Source organism: Manacus candei, unplaced genomic scaffold (assembly GCF_025592945.1).
Source record: "Manacus candei isolate 608988 ecotype Guabito, Panama unplaced genomic scaffold, ASM2559294v1 h1tg000002l, whole genome shotgun sequence".
Taxonomy (NCBI): domain Eukaryota; kingdom Metazoa; phylum Chordata; class Aves; order Passeriformes; family Pipridae; genus Manacus; species Manacus candei.
This window is the reverse complement of record NW_026138050.1, coordinates 7,386,790-7,402,190: the sequence shown is the minus strand read 5'-3', so window position 1 is coordinate 7,402,190 and position 15,401 is coordinate 7,386,790. Positions and strand designations below refer to the sequence as shown.

General features: G+C 41.7%; 1 protein-coding gene across 1 annotated transcript; it reads left to right on the top strand.

The window, feature by feature from the left end:
• Nucleotides 1–7,134: 7,134 nt before the first annotated feature.
• On the top strand, nucleotides 7,135–15,191 carry LOC127468724 (small integral membrane protein 10-like protein 2A). Its single transcript, XM_051782211.1, has 2 exons — nucleotides 7,135–7,374; nucleotides 8,881–15,191. The coding sequence occupies exons 1-2, from the start codon at nucleotides 7,189–7,191 to the stop codon at nucleotides 8,899–8,901; spliced, it is 207 nt and encodes a 68-aa protein (XP_051638171.1). The 5' UTR covers nucleotides 7,135–7,188; the 3' UTR covers nucleotides 8,902–15,191.
• Nucleotides 15,192–15,401: the final 210 nt, after the last annotated feature.

Genomic DNA, 15,401 nt, shown 5'->3' with positions numbered 1-15,401 from the left:
TCCACAATATTTACTGTCTTCCATTCCTCTTTTGCTGAGCAGAGATAATTCTCAGGTATTTCCCACCAGTGAGGAAAACATCATGACTGTCACTGTGAACCCAAAGGCTATTTTTGCAACACTTGTATGTCCATGTTCCCTCACACAGATGGAAGCTGAAATGACTTGTCATTTAAGCTGAATATCCTTAAAGCCAAGACTCTGCTGCTGCCAATGACCTGGCAACTGTTCTCAGCCTGGAGCTGCAGAAGAGAGGTGTGGGCAGGACCACAGTGCTCCTGCTGTTCTTGGCTGCTGAAACAGCTCTTGGGGCCTGTGAGATACTGCACAGGAACAGAGCAGCATGAGGAGTGTCTGACTGACGTCATGGTCCTGGGGAGCCCCACAACATGGGAACATTTGAGGGACATGTAAAACTGCTTCTGATTTTTCCACCACCTGCCTCTTCCTCCACTGGTTCTTTTTGATCTAGTGTATAACAGATGGATGATTAGAGCTTTTTCTGTGAGAAAGAAGTACAGCAGCATTTACAATATGATTACAAAATACCATACAAAGACAAGGCTAAAGGCTGCAGTCAACAAAACACAATAGCACAAATTGCTTTTATGATCCTGTCATGAGAGAAGCAGTATATTTTTATGTATGTTCTCTTCAGTGCTCCTCCATCCTATTGTTTTGGGATCAATGGTTTTGCATTGTCAAAAAAATAATTAAGTTAAAACACAGAGCACGCTGTAAATATGTTTTAAATTGACAATTTCATACTGCTTTTGGTATATAATAGAGAAATACCTGGATAAATATTTTCTGTTAGTAATCTAAAACAATATTACAATTTGGATAGATGATGATCTGGTAACAGATTTAGACAAATTTTCTCCACACGTTTGTAAATCTTTATTTCCTCAAATATGATAAAACGGGCCTTTTGGAATGGTTCAGCCTTTTGCATTTGAAATCCTAGTTGATATCTCTCTTACAGTAACTTTCCTTATTTGCCCTGGCAGATGCTCCTTAAAATATATGATGTGTTTATTATTCTATTATTGAACATTACTATATTTCAGTTGCATTTTATTCTTGCGTGGTTTTTTGTTTACCTATTATGTAGTGTGTCTGTTTTTAAAGAGAAACAAATAACTTACATGGTGCTACAAATGCTCAACACTTTGCAGGTATGGTTTTTTCCCTGAGGATGAGGAGAGAGCAACACAAGGAACATTTTGAAACATTAGTTTGACAAAAGAAAAGGAACTTAGAGAACAGGATGAAACACAGGGCAAAGGAGGGAGAAATGAATAACAGGCAACTTAGAAAAATGATCAGTTTGATAGATATGACTGCAGTGCTGGGCTGTACATGGAATAGTTAAAAATGCACCACGCAGAGGAGTAGGACAAAAGAACATAATGAATGGCAGTAGCAATAACCAAATATAAATCGTTCCATAATTATGATAAAATCATGAATCATAAAGTTCAGGCTTAAATCAGCCCTAATATTGTTCCACACTCTACCACCTTGTCTTCTCTCACCATTACAGTTGTTGTTGAAAGCCTTTTTCTCAGACATTGAGAAGGAATCATTATTTAAGATTGTTTTGGATACTGTCTGTGTGTATTGTGAGTGCAGGCTCTGCCAGAGGATTATTCTCCTTTGTGGCTGGGGAGTGGCAGGGTAATCATGCTGATGCAATACTGGAAAGTTCTACTCACCATGACACAAACTATCAGCACTACAGAGACAATAATTATTTGCACTTTTATATTATCTTTCATCCCAAATTGTTACTGTGTTCTGTAACGTGTCAGCTCATTAATGAAGCCACAGAGAAGCAGAGAAGGACCAATATACACACACTGTACTGGGGAACAAGCAGAGCACCTGCCAGTAATTCCTGGGTGTGTTCCCTTGCTCCTGGATGACACAGGTTCTGCTCAGCTGCCTCCAGGACACAGCGTGTACAATATCGAGGGCAAAAGTAATTGTCTGTCCTTAACAAGAACAGAAAACTGTTTCAGGGGGAAAAGCTGTGTTTGGAATTCAGTTCCTGGAAACCAGGGCTCAGACATGTAAAGTCAACTTCACATGAAGCAAAGGTGTGTCACAAAGTGCCAGAGAGCAGAGTAAGGTTTTCAGTATATTGCACTCTTCTCTCTTTTGATAATTTCTATTAAAATCAGCAACAACAAAAAACCTCCAACCCACACCCAAAACCTCACCTAAGGAGAGACTTATTTTACTGGAGAAAAACTTTCTCCAGATGTTTTTTTCATCTTAAATTAGCTGAAATAATTGTATTTAAAAATTGTACTTAAGTCTTGATCCTAATTTGAGTTGGTGACAAAAGTCGGGTGTTTAATGATGTAGTATTAGGGACATAGTAGTTGGTAGAAAGGAATCTAATACTAGACAGCACTAGGCATCCAAAATTCCTTCCTGGGCTCTAATTCCATCTGTGGTGTTTTCTGCCTTTGTGGCCTGTCACTCACTGAGCTCCTCTGCCCCCCCACTTTTAAATCAGGACAGCAGTACACATCCAAGCTGTTTGGGCAGTAGCTATCAACTACCAGTACCAACCAACAGTTGCCTGAGATTCCAAGTCTTCTGCTTAATGATTTTTGAATTCTTTAGTTGACATCTCTTCATCAAGCTAACAGAGCACAGATTTCTAATTAGGAAAGAGACACTATTGCTGTGGAGGAAATTTGGAGTATCTTCACTGAAGCTGGGGGGATACTGTGACACAAAATTGATGTTAGAGAACATTCTAATCCACAAGTAATAGCCTGTAATTTCTAGATATTCCAGGCAGACATTTTTTGGCATGATTAGTTTCCTGAGTGTTGAAAAAAGCCTGTACTTGCATGTGATATGTACACTGTTCAAATATAGCAGTCAGTCTGCTCTAGAGGAACCAAAGCCAGCAATAAAAAAAAGGAACCACAACTTTTAAATGTCAGCATTTGCTGCATCAGATTAAAAGAGCATGAAAATAAAATCGTAGTATGTAAATCTTTACATTAATAATAAAGCATCGTAAAACAAATGCATCCCATTCATGTGATACTCACATAGATGATTTAGATGGTGTAAGTATTCAACAGAAACAAGTGCTCTATTTTCTTTAGGTAGCTTCTAATAAATATCTCTTCTGTCAAGATTTTCAGTTATAAAACCCACATAAGGCTTTGCATTCACTGATGTCTACCCTCAGGTTTAGCAAGCAGTAACAGACAGTACTTAATACAGTGAGATCTGTTGTTGAAGGCAGTGGGAGTACATACAGTAATCCCTGTATATGGCTGTGAGCTTTTTGGAACAGAGACAACATTATATATTTATAAACAAGGACCTGAGACTTCTCTTTGTCACTTCAATTTTTTTAGCACTGTAACTCCCTCAGCAGAAATATGGAAATAAGCCTTTTATAACTGTAGGCAGCATATCATGCCCTGAGGTGAGGCAGTGCTGAAGTACACAGATGTGTAAGCTGCAAGTTCCCCCCAACTTCTACCTATCTTGATATCAAGCATTTCACAGAAACGAGCCTTAAAATATCAAGAAAAATGATAAAGGTTCAACTATTACATAAGCCCAAGAACTTCTATGAGAGGAATAGATATCATAAATAAAACCAAAGTATCTTATTTTATCATAAATAGAATATACAAGTTGGATGAAAACTTACACATTTTTTCCCCAATGATTTTATGCTGATAAACTGCTAAATAACCATTTCTGTAAAGAGGACGACTTCCCAAAATATGATTTATTTCCTAAATATACAAATCACAAACTTGTTCTGTTTGTAAAACAATCAAGGCTAACGGTGACATAGCTCAGTCACCTTCTTTTAGTTTTACCAAGAGATGCAGTTGGGTGACTGATATTTCTGCTGATTTGTGGCAGCAGGGTATTCTGATTTAATGTTAGATCCTGCCTTTGTTAAACTGATTAAAAATACCTGTGTTGCTGTGTGCAACACTGTGTTCTAACCCAGCAGCTTCTGCAAGAGATGTCCCTGTTGTCGTGGCCTTCTGTGTATCTGACTGTAACTTGCCACCACTGTGTTGTTACATCCACAGGGTGTTGTGCTGGTAATTTCCTAAAATTGTGGAGAGAGAAGGTTCTAGGCTGGACATCATCACAAAACAGAAGAGTTAACTGAATGCTTCTGTCACCAGGGACAATAAGCTCTCTGAGGGGTGCCTGTGATTGCAGAGGGCCCTGGCAGGTCACTGCTGGGGAAGGAAGGCACGGTGGCAGCAGCTGGGCCACCACAGCTGATGACAAGTTTCCTTTCAGTCCTAAAAAACCCACTCACAAGAAGGAGTTTGTGTGAACCATCTGTTTTTTTTTTTGTTTCTTTTTTTTTTTAGACTCAACTTTCAGTCTGTTCAGTCTAAAATATTTGACTTTTCAAGTTTCTGTTATGGACTCAGTCTTTTGCAATCATTTAATGTGATTTTTGCCTACATAGCAGTGGATGTAAAAGGCACCATAAAAAAGGAACTGTAAGCATAAATAACCCTAAACTTTGACTCATTTAAATACTCTATGTTCACAGTTTATCTGTGTCATTATTAGTTCTTACAGGGAGCCATGGAGACCTGATCCCAAGCACAAGGATTGTTCTGTGTCACACCACAGAGCAAAGAGAGGTCCCTTCCCAAAAGGGGTCTCCCCCAGGCAGAGGGCACACAGATGGAGTTAAACTGGGGAATGCAATTCGATAATATTGGTCTGTGTGGTGGGCACATGAAGGGCTGGGATTTTAATTCTTTTGGAAATATGGTCACTTAAGAGCCCTGAAGGAAAATAGAGGAATTTTTGAATAAACCTACAAGGAACTTCTTCTAAATATTAGGGATATACATTGAGAAAGCTTAAAAGGACATTTTGAAAATGTAACAAGTCAGTAATGTTGACTCACAACATTTTTTTCTTTGAATACCTGAGAAGAAATTTTAGTTAAAATGAACTCAAACACGAACAGACTAGAAAAGATAAGGATGTTCTGTGATGCAACAGAGAAAGACAAGTCAGGGTTAGGAAGCAAAAAGGGGGTGATGGCATTAAAGTGCTGAAGAAGGATCTCTACAGCCATCAGCCACAAACTGCATGTGGACAGTTTTGAACTTCTGCATATTAAAGTAATCAGTGTTCTAGCTAAACTGAAAATGATTTTACCACCATGACAGAGCTGAAATCAAAAGAGGAAGTGTGGGATGCCTTTGAGGTTTAGTTTCACTGTCAAAATAATTAGCTAATTTCCAAATCTTGATGTGACAAAATGTGGTGAATCTCTTCGATTGGTGTTCAATTGCATTATCTGTTACTTTCTTTGTTGGAAAGCTAAAGAGTGTTTTACCAATTTCACTATTTAATTAAATAAGTAGATCCAAATAAATAGTGATGCTAAATTGTTATTATAATCTAATTTAGTAATTATATTGCCCATTTTAGCGTGGAAACTAATTTACTTTTAATCAAGATTTGAAAATTGATACTGTGTCACATCTGTTTCAGTGTGCAACAAGAGCCAGAACTAATGAGACTCTGGCAGAGCTCTACTGATATATGTAAATGTTAATCAGCTTCCTGATTTAACCTTTGTATATCACATTGCATTCCAATTTAATCATGGAAAACTGCTAAATGTCCTGTTCTGGAATTATTCTTTCTCTATGCACCAGCTTGATTCTGTGGTAATACAATAGTATTTTATAAGGTGTTTAAATCAAGGTCTTGATTTTTATGTTTCATTTTAGTTATTGGAAGTTGATTGAATGAAAACTGTAAAAAGCAGTTATAGGGGGGAAAAAGGGCTATGTTAATAAATGGTATTGGTCATCTGTTCATCTTTTGGGGCATTTTTGCCTACTTGCAAAGTGTCATGATGGTAATTTATCTCAAAGACCTTCCTAGGAAACATTTGCAAAATGTTTTGTAAATCTTGTGTGTAACCCGGACTTGAACAGTGTATTTTAAATTCACTAAGTAACAAAAGTATCGGCTTGAAAAGCATAGGAAGTATTTCCTTGTGACAGTAGCTGGCTCACAGAATTGATCACCTAGCTGTGTAAACAACAAAAAATTACAAAAAAAAAAAAAGTACCGAAAAGCAGAAACCATTATCAACATTTCACACTGAAAAAGGGTAAGTTTAGATTAGATATTAAGAAAAAATTCTTCCCTGTGTGGGTGGGGAGGCCCTGGCACAGGTTGCCCAGAGAAGCTGTGGCTGCCCCATCCCTGGCAGTGTCCAAGGCCAGGCTGGACAGGGCTTGGAGCAACCTGGGATAGTGGAAGGTGTCCCTGCCCATGGCAGGGGGTGGAACCGGATGATCTTTAAGGTCCCTTCCCACCCAAACCATTCTATGACACCGACAGCCCGTGCAGGTGTCACTGAGCAGGCTGGAGCAGCACCTGCATGGATCATGCCCTCAGGGAATGGCTCAATGGGAAATGGTTTTAATAAAGGTAATCCAGGGGAGGGACATTAGGTTGGATATTAGGAAAAGGTTCTTTCCCCAGAGGGTGGTTGGGCGCTGGTACAGCCTCCCCAGGGCAGTGGTCACAGCACCAAACCTGACAGAGCTCAAGAAGCGCGTGGACAACGCTCTCAGGCACACGGTGGAATTCTTGGGGTGCCCTGTTGCAATCGATGATCCTTGTAGTAATTCTGCGAATTTTCCATGTGCTCCCAGCACGGCTCCAACACCGGAAGGCAGAACCTTGGCGAGGAGCGGGGCGGTGGAACAAGAGGGCGAGACGTGAGGGCACTGGAACACGTGGGCGGTGGAACATACGGGCGGCAGGATGTGGGGGCGGGCGCTGGAACAGGAGGGCGGTTTAACGCGAGGGCGGGCGGTGGAACACGAGGGCGGTTTCCCCCGAGGGCGGGCGGTGGAACACGATGGCGGTTTCCCTCGAGGGCGGTTTCCCCCGAGGGCGGGTGTCGGACACAAGCGCTGCCGCCCCCGCCCCGTCCCGCTCCGCTCCAACGGTCCCCGCGCCCTCCCTCAGCGCGGCCCCGCCCCGCGCGCCCCGCGCGCTCCCCGCGCACGCGCGGCGGGCAGAGGCGGGCGCTGCCGCAGCCCGTGGCCGGCCGGCCGTGCGCACGCGCGGCGGGAGGCGGCGGCGGGGCCCGGGCGCGGGCCCGGCGGGCGGGGCGGGTTTATGGCGGCGGCTCTGTCCGCCCTCGCTGCCAGGCTCTCCCAGTCGGCCGCCGCCCGCTCCTACGGCGTCTTCTGCAAGGGGCTCACCAGGACCCTCCTCATCTTCTTCGACCTGGCCTGGAAGCTCCGCATCAACTTCCCCTACCTCTACATCGTCGCGTCCATGATGCTCAACGTGCGGCTGCAGGTGGGCGGGGGCGGCGGGGCCGGGCCGGGCCGGGGGTGTCCGGGGAGTGTCCGAGGGGTGTCCGGGGGGTGTCCGGGGGTCACGGCCGGGCCGGGGCCGCTGCGGCTCCCCCGGTGACGGCGGGGGGGGCGGGTCCCGCCGTGCCCGCCTGGGGCTGTTGCCCTGCCCGGTGTCCCCCGGGAATGTCGCTTGGATGCAGCCCCTAGAGGAGACTCGCCCTTGCCCGTGGCCAGGTGCGAGTGCCCCGCTGTGCTGCTCGCTCTCCGCGTTCTCAAGTTTATTCGTGTTCCTGAGCCATAGTTAACTCAAAGACAGGCAATAAATTGTGAATATGTGCACATTTTAAGGAGCAAAGAAAACAATTTCCTTCATCGGTTTGTTGGGTTGTTGTTTGGTTTGGTGGTAGTTTTTTTTTTTTTTTTTAAATCAGGACAGTTGCAGCAGGGAAAATGCAGAGAGAGTTTTAAATACCAATGTCTTTATATAAAAAAACCAGTTAATATTTAATTTGTATCTCCCCTGTTTCTGCAAAACGTTGAACTCCCTAAACCGGCTTTGACCTGTTGTAGGGTTTAAGTTTTGTTGTTTTTATGATGAAATGAAAGCTTTACTTTAGGCTTAGCTGGCAACAGAAGCAGGTGGTGGACTGTCACAACAAACATCTGTTCTAGCCAAGGCTTGGGCACTTTCTCCTCGTAAACAGCTGTAATGAAAGTTTTGACATCTGGCCAGTGGCTGAGTGCTCAGAGACAAGTCTGATTGCAGTTTGTGACTTGTAAAAGTTAAGCTAAAATGGGAAGAGGCCAAAATGTGACATCTCTTATTTTTATTTTTGGGATTCGTCCTACCGCTCCGAACCTTGAAAACGAGCCACGTGGTCAGGAGTTGTACCTGCAGCTTAGTAACCTTGGTAGCTGAAAAAACGGGCCTTTGCTTGTTATCAGTGTTGGCACATAATAGTTCTCTTGGAACAACATCAACCTGTCCTTTGACTGCACTACAGCTGATCCCGCTGGTGCAGCCAGTCTGACCAGTTCCTTTGGGAAGCTGTGCATGGTCCAGTGTTACTTCCAGTGTTGTGGGTCTGATTTCAGCTTGCACTTGTGTTTACAGGAGGATTACTTTACTGTTTACCTTCAATGTTAAGTTTCTAATCTGTCCCAGCCCGTGTTTCTGTTGGATAAGGGAAATGGTGCTGTTACACAGTGAATCTCTCACTGCTCGTTTGCTGACTCACTTTCACGTCTGTCACCAAAAGAGAGTTTGCAGCAGATTAAACTGAAACTACAGAAGAAAGCTGGTTTTTGGGTATGCTTCCTACCCCTCTGGATGTGTTCAAGCAGCCTACAGGGAGACTTGTCCGTTTGGACAACTGTTACTTTTTGTAACTGGGTTATTCTTTTTTTTTATGTTAAAGATTTTTAATTTTTTTTTTTTTGGTCTGTATATGGGGCACCAAGAAACTGTGATATCAGTGTAATAACTTCCTGTATTCTTTCTCTTTAGGTCCATATTGAGATCCACTGACTGGTGACTTGGTGTGGTGCTTGCACTGTATGCTGTCTGTCACACTCCTCTTCCAATCCAGCCTGTAGTGAAGGAGCAGAGCTGTGCTCATGTGCTCCAGGACTATGAAGAAAGAAGATTTAACCCAGACCCCAGTATGTGACGATGACCCAGCTCATCCCAAGGCAGCAGCTCACCTGACACACGTGCATTCCGTGTCGGACAGTTCTCAATATCTGAGCAGCAGTTTACAAGAATTATTTAACACGAGGAATTGTTCTCTCTTCAATACTATACCTCTGCCTTCTGTTGGCAAGGAAATGCCTCTGAGTTTCAGTGAATCAGCAGGGATGAACTCCAGTGCAGCTGCTCCTTGGAAGGATTCATTTCATCTGCATTTTTCTTCTGGCAAAGACAGTCCTGATCTGGTTTCTCACTGCATTGATGGTATTTCAGTAACGGGCTGGCTGGAGAAAACTTGGAGCCTTTCTGGAGACTTCAGCTCCTGCTGTCCAGGAGACAACTCTGTATGCTTTGCACAATTCTGGCTGGGACATTTGCAGTGTAATAAAAACCTGTGGTTTCTGGGATTAGAAACGAGCAGCAGCAAAGAGAATGAAGGGCAGTTTGCATTTTTGAAAGCGCTGGAGCTTGGTGGACTTCCTGATCCCTGCTGTATTCCAGCTGCCTCCCTGAACGACTCGTATGCTATGGGACTCCTAAACAACCAAAAACCATGGTTCTTTCTTTGTTACTTAAACCTTGTGTCTTCAGAGCAAACACTTGGATACGAGCAAATGCTGTTGAATATACAACATGTGGCTAATGATTTTCCCATCATACAGCTGGTCATTTCTGTGCTAGCTTTTGCACTAGCAGGTCTCTGGTGTGCAGTAGTCAGGGTAAAGTACTGGGATTTTAGTAACTACTATTTTTAATATTAACAGAAATTTAACTAAATAACAGAGAAAAGGTCACAGTTCAGGTTTTAGTGAGAAGTAGACAGCTAAAGTAAAAATTATACTTGTGTAATTGATAGTAAAACTAACTGGCTGTTGGAAGAATAGGGACTTCTTTTTTGTAAGAAATATCTTCATCTGTGTGGAAAGAACATAATTTCCAGACTCTTTGGGACTTTGCAGGCCTGTTGTTAACACTAAACTAGAACCCAGTTTGATTAGCACAGATCCTTTGTTTTCTTTAGGGTTTGTATTAGTGCAGTGTTTTAGCTACTACTATTTACAACCATTTCCAGAGAAACTGTTTCTTGTAGAATTGAATTCTTGCTCTGAACCCAACAGTGACTCATACATCAGTCCTTAAAACACTTTGAACTGGAAAGCTGTTGGGAGGGTGGTCTTCAATACAGCATAATTCTCAGCAGTGTTCCTTTCCAAGGGTGGTACTGCTCTTATTTAACAATATCTCATGAGCTGTATTGTGCTACAATAGACACTATAAACAATTTTCTAAAAGAATGTTTTATTTCCTTGAGAAAGTGATTGCACAGTAATAATTTCTGGGCCTGTTGACTTTGGCTTTGGGACAGGCTTCTGATAATGGGGTTTGGCAAAGTGTGGGGCAGGAATGTTGGAATCCATAGAACTGCTTGTGAATAAGAATTTTGAGGAATAGGCTCCTGTTGACACCCCGATGGAGGAACTCATTGTGCAGCAGGTCAAAGTTTGAACTCAGTGTCCAAAACTCTCAAGAAGGGATTGCTGTAGGCGGGCTTAGTGTGCTCTGGAGGCTCACCTACAGAGGGAGGTACTGATAGGGTGGGAGTTAGGATGCATTTTCAGCTTCCCCTTCACTGAGTTAAAAGTGAGGACTTAATGTGGAGTAAAGCCACGCCAGTGATTCCCACACCAGGAATCCTTTTTGCCAGCTGTCTTGCTTCATTTGGAAAGGGAGTAAGTGATGCTGCATTTAATTTGAACTGAATTTACCTGGAAAGCCAGTAGAATTTCCCATGTGGTGATTACTGGGGTGTTAGCACACTTGTGTGGAGATGAGATGATGCTTATCAGTGTTACAGGGAGAAACGTTGGAATTTTTTAATCTGAGTGCTGAAAGTAAGATATATTACTTTTTATGTTAAATGATATGCTGTGTTTTTATTATCCCCATTGGCTGATTGTTTCTTCTGGATGCTAGAAGATATGAAAAGCCATTTTACTTTAACTTAGAAAATCACTTTTTCCCTGGTGTGTATTTTAATGGTTGTTTAACTTCTAGACTTTTGACCTGTCATGAAGTGACTGAAAACCTTAAAATAATGTTGGATTATATCTTGTAAGTAACTATTCTGACAGCAACAGCTCCCACTTCATCAAGCCGTTCACTCTCATCTCCACTGCTGCAATTTATCAGCCTTGCAGTGGTATTAACATGTTAACACGTGGTTTTGTGGTGGGATTAACATGATTCCCAAAGTGATGTGGATCTGAAACCCCAAACCACCAGAAACAAAGACACTTCTCCAGAAGTCTGTGGCTTCTTTGAGTTATGGTGTTAAGTTGCTGTCTACCTACATTTTGATCAGAAAACCTCCCTTGGCAGAGCTGAGGGCAGAGGAATGAAGGTGGGGAGGGGCTGGGCCCTGTTTAAGCTGCCTTGATTGCTAAAGACAGTGTTGTGCAACTCCAGATCCATCTCTCTAACCAGCTCCATAGGTACATACCCTTTGCCTGTATGGTGAGCCTTTTCTTATTAATCTGAGCATAAACACAGCCCTGCACCCAAACCTCGAGTGCTTGAACCTCCTGTGCAAAGGATCAGTTGGCACAGTTGTACCTGCAGTTGTTACTTGAGACTTTGTTTGTTCAGCTGAATGGTTTGGCCTGGAAGCTTCTCTGCTCTGTGTCAACTGGGAACTACTTTTTTGGGAATCACAGTTATATGCAAGAAATTGTAGGTGATACTGTAGGCTAACAGGCAAGAGGAGCAGCTAAAGGCATAAAAGCATTAATCCAGTTTTTAATGCACCTGTTCCTCATGGTGATTTTAAAGGGGGCAAAAATGAAATATGAGAGACACGGCCAGTAAATTAGAATTTACATGTGTGTACAGCAGCTGCCAAGGGTTTTCTCTTTATTGATGACAAGCCTATGCAGGAGGGGAATTCAGAATGTTGAACTGGGTTACACATCACAGTCCAGCTAATACAGTCCTATTTTAAGCAAAGTCCTCTTTGAGTGTGTGGCCTTTAATCAGTTATTACAGGATCACTTTAACTCCAATACAGCTAAGTGAAATGATGGATTTTTGTTGTGTATTATATGTATATTGAACATAAGATATAAAGAATACGTCTTAAGTGAGTGGATTGAATCCATTTTAAGATAGTTTATGTACCTTGCCTTGGATTTTATTGCTTAAAACCTAAAAGGTAACTTTAACTTGAACATTCCTTCTGAAATTCAAATAAAGGATAGTTTGGTATGTTGAAATCTCATGTGATATACTGCACTTTAAGCCTGGGGAGGCCATGGAGTGAAAGCACTGTTCTTGCACTAACAGAACTGTCTGCCTGATGGTGACAATGTTTAAATGGCTTTTCCTGTCTGGAGGGAGAACAGGGAACCTGAGGGATGGTATCCATCCTTTGAAACTAGAGATACATCCAACACTATGTGGTTGAGGCCACTGTTCTCTTCCTACAGATGTTCTGATATTAACTCATCTCAAGAGATGGAAGGTGTCTGGGCTAAGAACCAGTTTGTGTGGAGCTTCATGGCTTCAGTAAGATGTGGAAAGCTTTTCTGAGCTAATGTGCTGTCAGGGCTGAGACTGTCCTGGATGATTGTTACAGTACAGAAACATAACATTCTTCGTGGGGGTAAAGGACCTTTATACTGAACCGGGAGTTGCCTTCGTATTTCTGTATTTCCCTCTCATCTTGCTCTGGAAAGAGTTATTTCTAAGCAAAATATCAGGGTTCTACTAAACAACTTGTGCTCCAGGTCCTTCCTGCATTACATAGCAAAGAGTTCTATTTCTGCCATTAGAAAACAAATTAAGTAAGAAAATACTCAATATTTAGAGAACTGCCTAGTAGTCACACTTGAGTGAAAATTTACTGTATGGTGTACTGCTTTGAAAAGAAAATATACTTTTAAATGTGTGTGCACGGAGCTCTGCATGTAGATAAAAAGTGTTTTACCACAGTGAGATGCTGGAATGCTTCTGCAAATGCTTGTTTCCTTTCTGACATTTCAGTGCAAACTGCAGTAGGGATGGTGTGTTCTCAGTGTGATATGAGCTGGTGCAATCCTGGCAATCCTGTGTGTGCATCACCCTGCACCAGGAGACAGTTTTATCTGTAGACATTTTTTAGCTGTTTGCTCTTTCAGCATTGGGTTTGCTTTTGTTGTTTGGGGTTTTTATTTTTTGGTTGTTTGGGGTTTTTTATTATTTTTAGGACTGTAAAGACTGCACTTTCTGAAACTTCGCCAAAGTTTGCTTCCTTTCTCCTTTTCTCCTCCTGTGTCCTTTCTTACAGGTATACACATGTAATTTTTGGAAGAAGCAAGCCTGTACACACTCTCCTAATGTATAATCTTTCTGTCAAGTTGTTCCTTTTGTTTTTATGGTCTAGTCTTAGGTATATTTCCCTCCCTATAATTTCTCAGCCTAAGCACATGCTGATATTTTATTCCACTTCAGAAACACTGCCCTGTAATTAATTATGCATAACAAATTGACAGAAACCATGCAGAGATGTAAGAGCACATAGTCTGTCATTAAGGTGCATGACAAGAGATATATCTGGCAGAGCAACAGGTAGCCAATATGACATATTTCTGCTTTTTTCCCCTTCAAAACAGCTGATTTAATTAAAATCCAATATTTAATTTGAATTTGTGGTACCTCTGTCAGCTGAGAATTGCAGCTAGAATTTGGGGCTTATGGAATATATTAAGGTCAGAACTTAAACTGTAACTTTTCAAAAAATTAAGGTTACATTCCTGTGAATATTTTAAAACCATTTTTTTTCTGAGTGCACAGAATGTCTTCTGACACTTGTTTCTGTGATGCATTGTCAATAAATGGGGGAAAAAACCTCTCTAGACTACAGAGCCTCTAATCCCCAAGGAAGAGCTGCATTCAATAGAACTTTAAAATAAATGAAATGTTGCCTAGGAAAATACTGATATTATGATCAATTCACATACTTAAATACAAGGTCATAGATATCAAGCTGCTGACAGTGTGAAAACTAGAATAATACAGAAGTGCTGGAATAATGCTATCCTTTACCAGCCTGCACTAAGCAAATCCTACTGGTGTGTACTTTGGAATTAATGTCAGTTATCTTAGTCTTTTTGGAATTGGTGATACAAGATTCAGACCAAGATGGTTATTTCATTGTTAATGATGAAATAAATTTAAAAGCTAAAACATTCTAAAAATGACCAGAGGGACTTCCAGAAAGAAACCCTGCCTTGAAAAGATCTCCTTTATTTTTTAATATATTTGTAGTCTGTGTTGCACATTTCTTTTCTTCCCTCTTCATGGAAGGTGTGTATAAACCTGATAGCAAAAATGGTCAAAACTCAAACTTGCAAAGGTATCAGTGTTTAATTTTCTCTTTGTAGTCAGTTTTAGCTACTATCAAGCAGAATAGCAAGATGTAATGTAAGCTTTTGTTCTTAAAAGTAGGGACATCTAATGCTGAGTGCCTGATTCATAACTTGGAGTGTTCCATGAACTTTCTTGAAAATGGGTTCTGCTATCTGCTGGTGTCTAACACTTATTTTAAATGCTGACACTTCCTAGTTTCTGTGAACTGTGATGTTATCCCTGCAGAGCAATTTTAGTCTCTGGCCTTGCACTTTGGCCCTTTTTATTTTATCGCAGTGTGGGAGGTGCAGAAGGCTGGCACAGACCATTCTTGTTTGTTCCCGAGAAAGATGTTTACAGCTTTGTATGTATTTTAGAAGCTCATCGTGACATTTTTAACTTGTGAGAGGAGTTTCCATAGCAAACCTGAAACCTGTTGTCCTGAAGGGGTGACTACAGACCTGTGAGTGCCACGGAGTGAGTGCTGCCTGCGCTGCTGCTCACTCGCGCCACAGGAGGGAGTTACACATCAGTCTTTTCAGTCTTTTCAGTCACAGCGTTGGTTTTTCTTAGCACAGCACATTTCAGTTTGACTTGTTTTATGGATTGTCACTGCAAATAGGTTCATGTACAAAATCAGTACCCAGTGGTCATGTATTGTAACTGTTTACAGCTGAACTCTCTGTACCAATGGATGGGTTTTGTCAAGCTATTTAAAAACAGAAATAAAGATCTTTTTTTAAAATTATTTTTTGTCTGTGCTCAACAAGAGAGAGTTTTGGTGCTTCTTGTTCCAATTTTTCACTGTATAAATTGTACAGATGAGCTTAGGGAGACTGTGTTTCTGACAATATAAAGTCAGTGAGGGGCTTTTTCAGAGATACAGTTTGGGAGATGTGTGTTTACAGAAAACAAAAAAACCTCTGTGAGAATAAAAGGGCTTAATGCCTTATGTT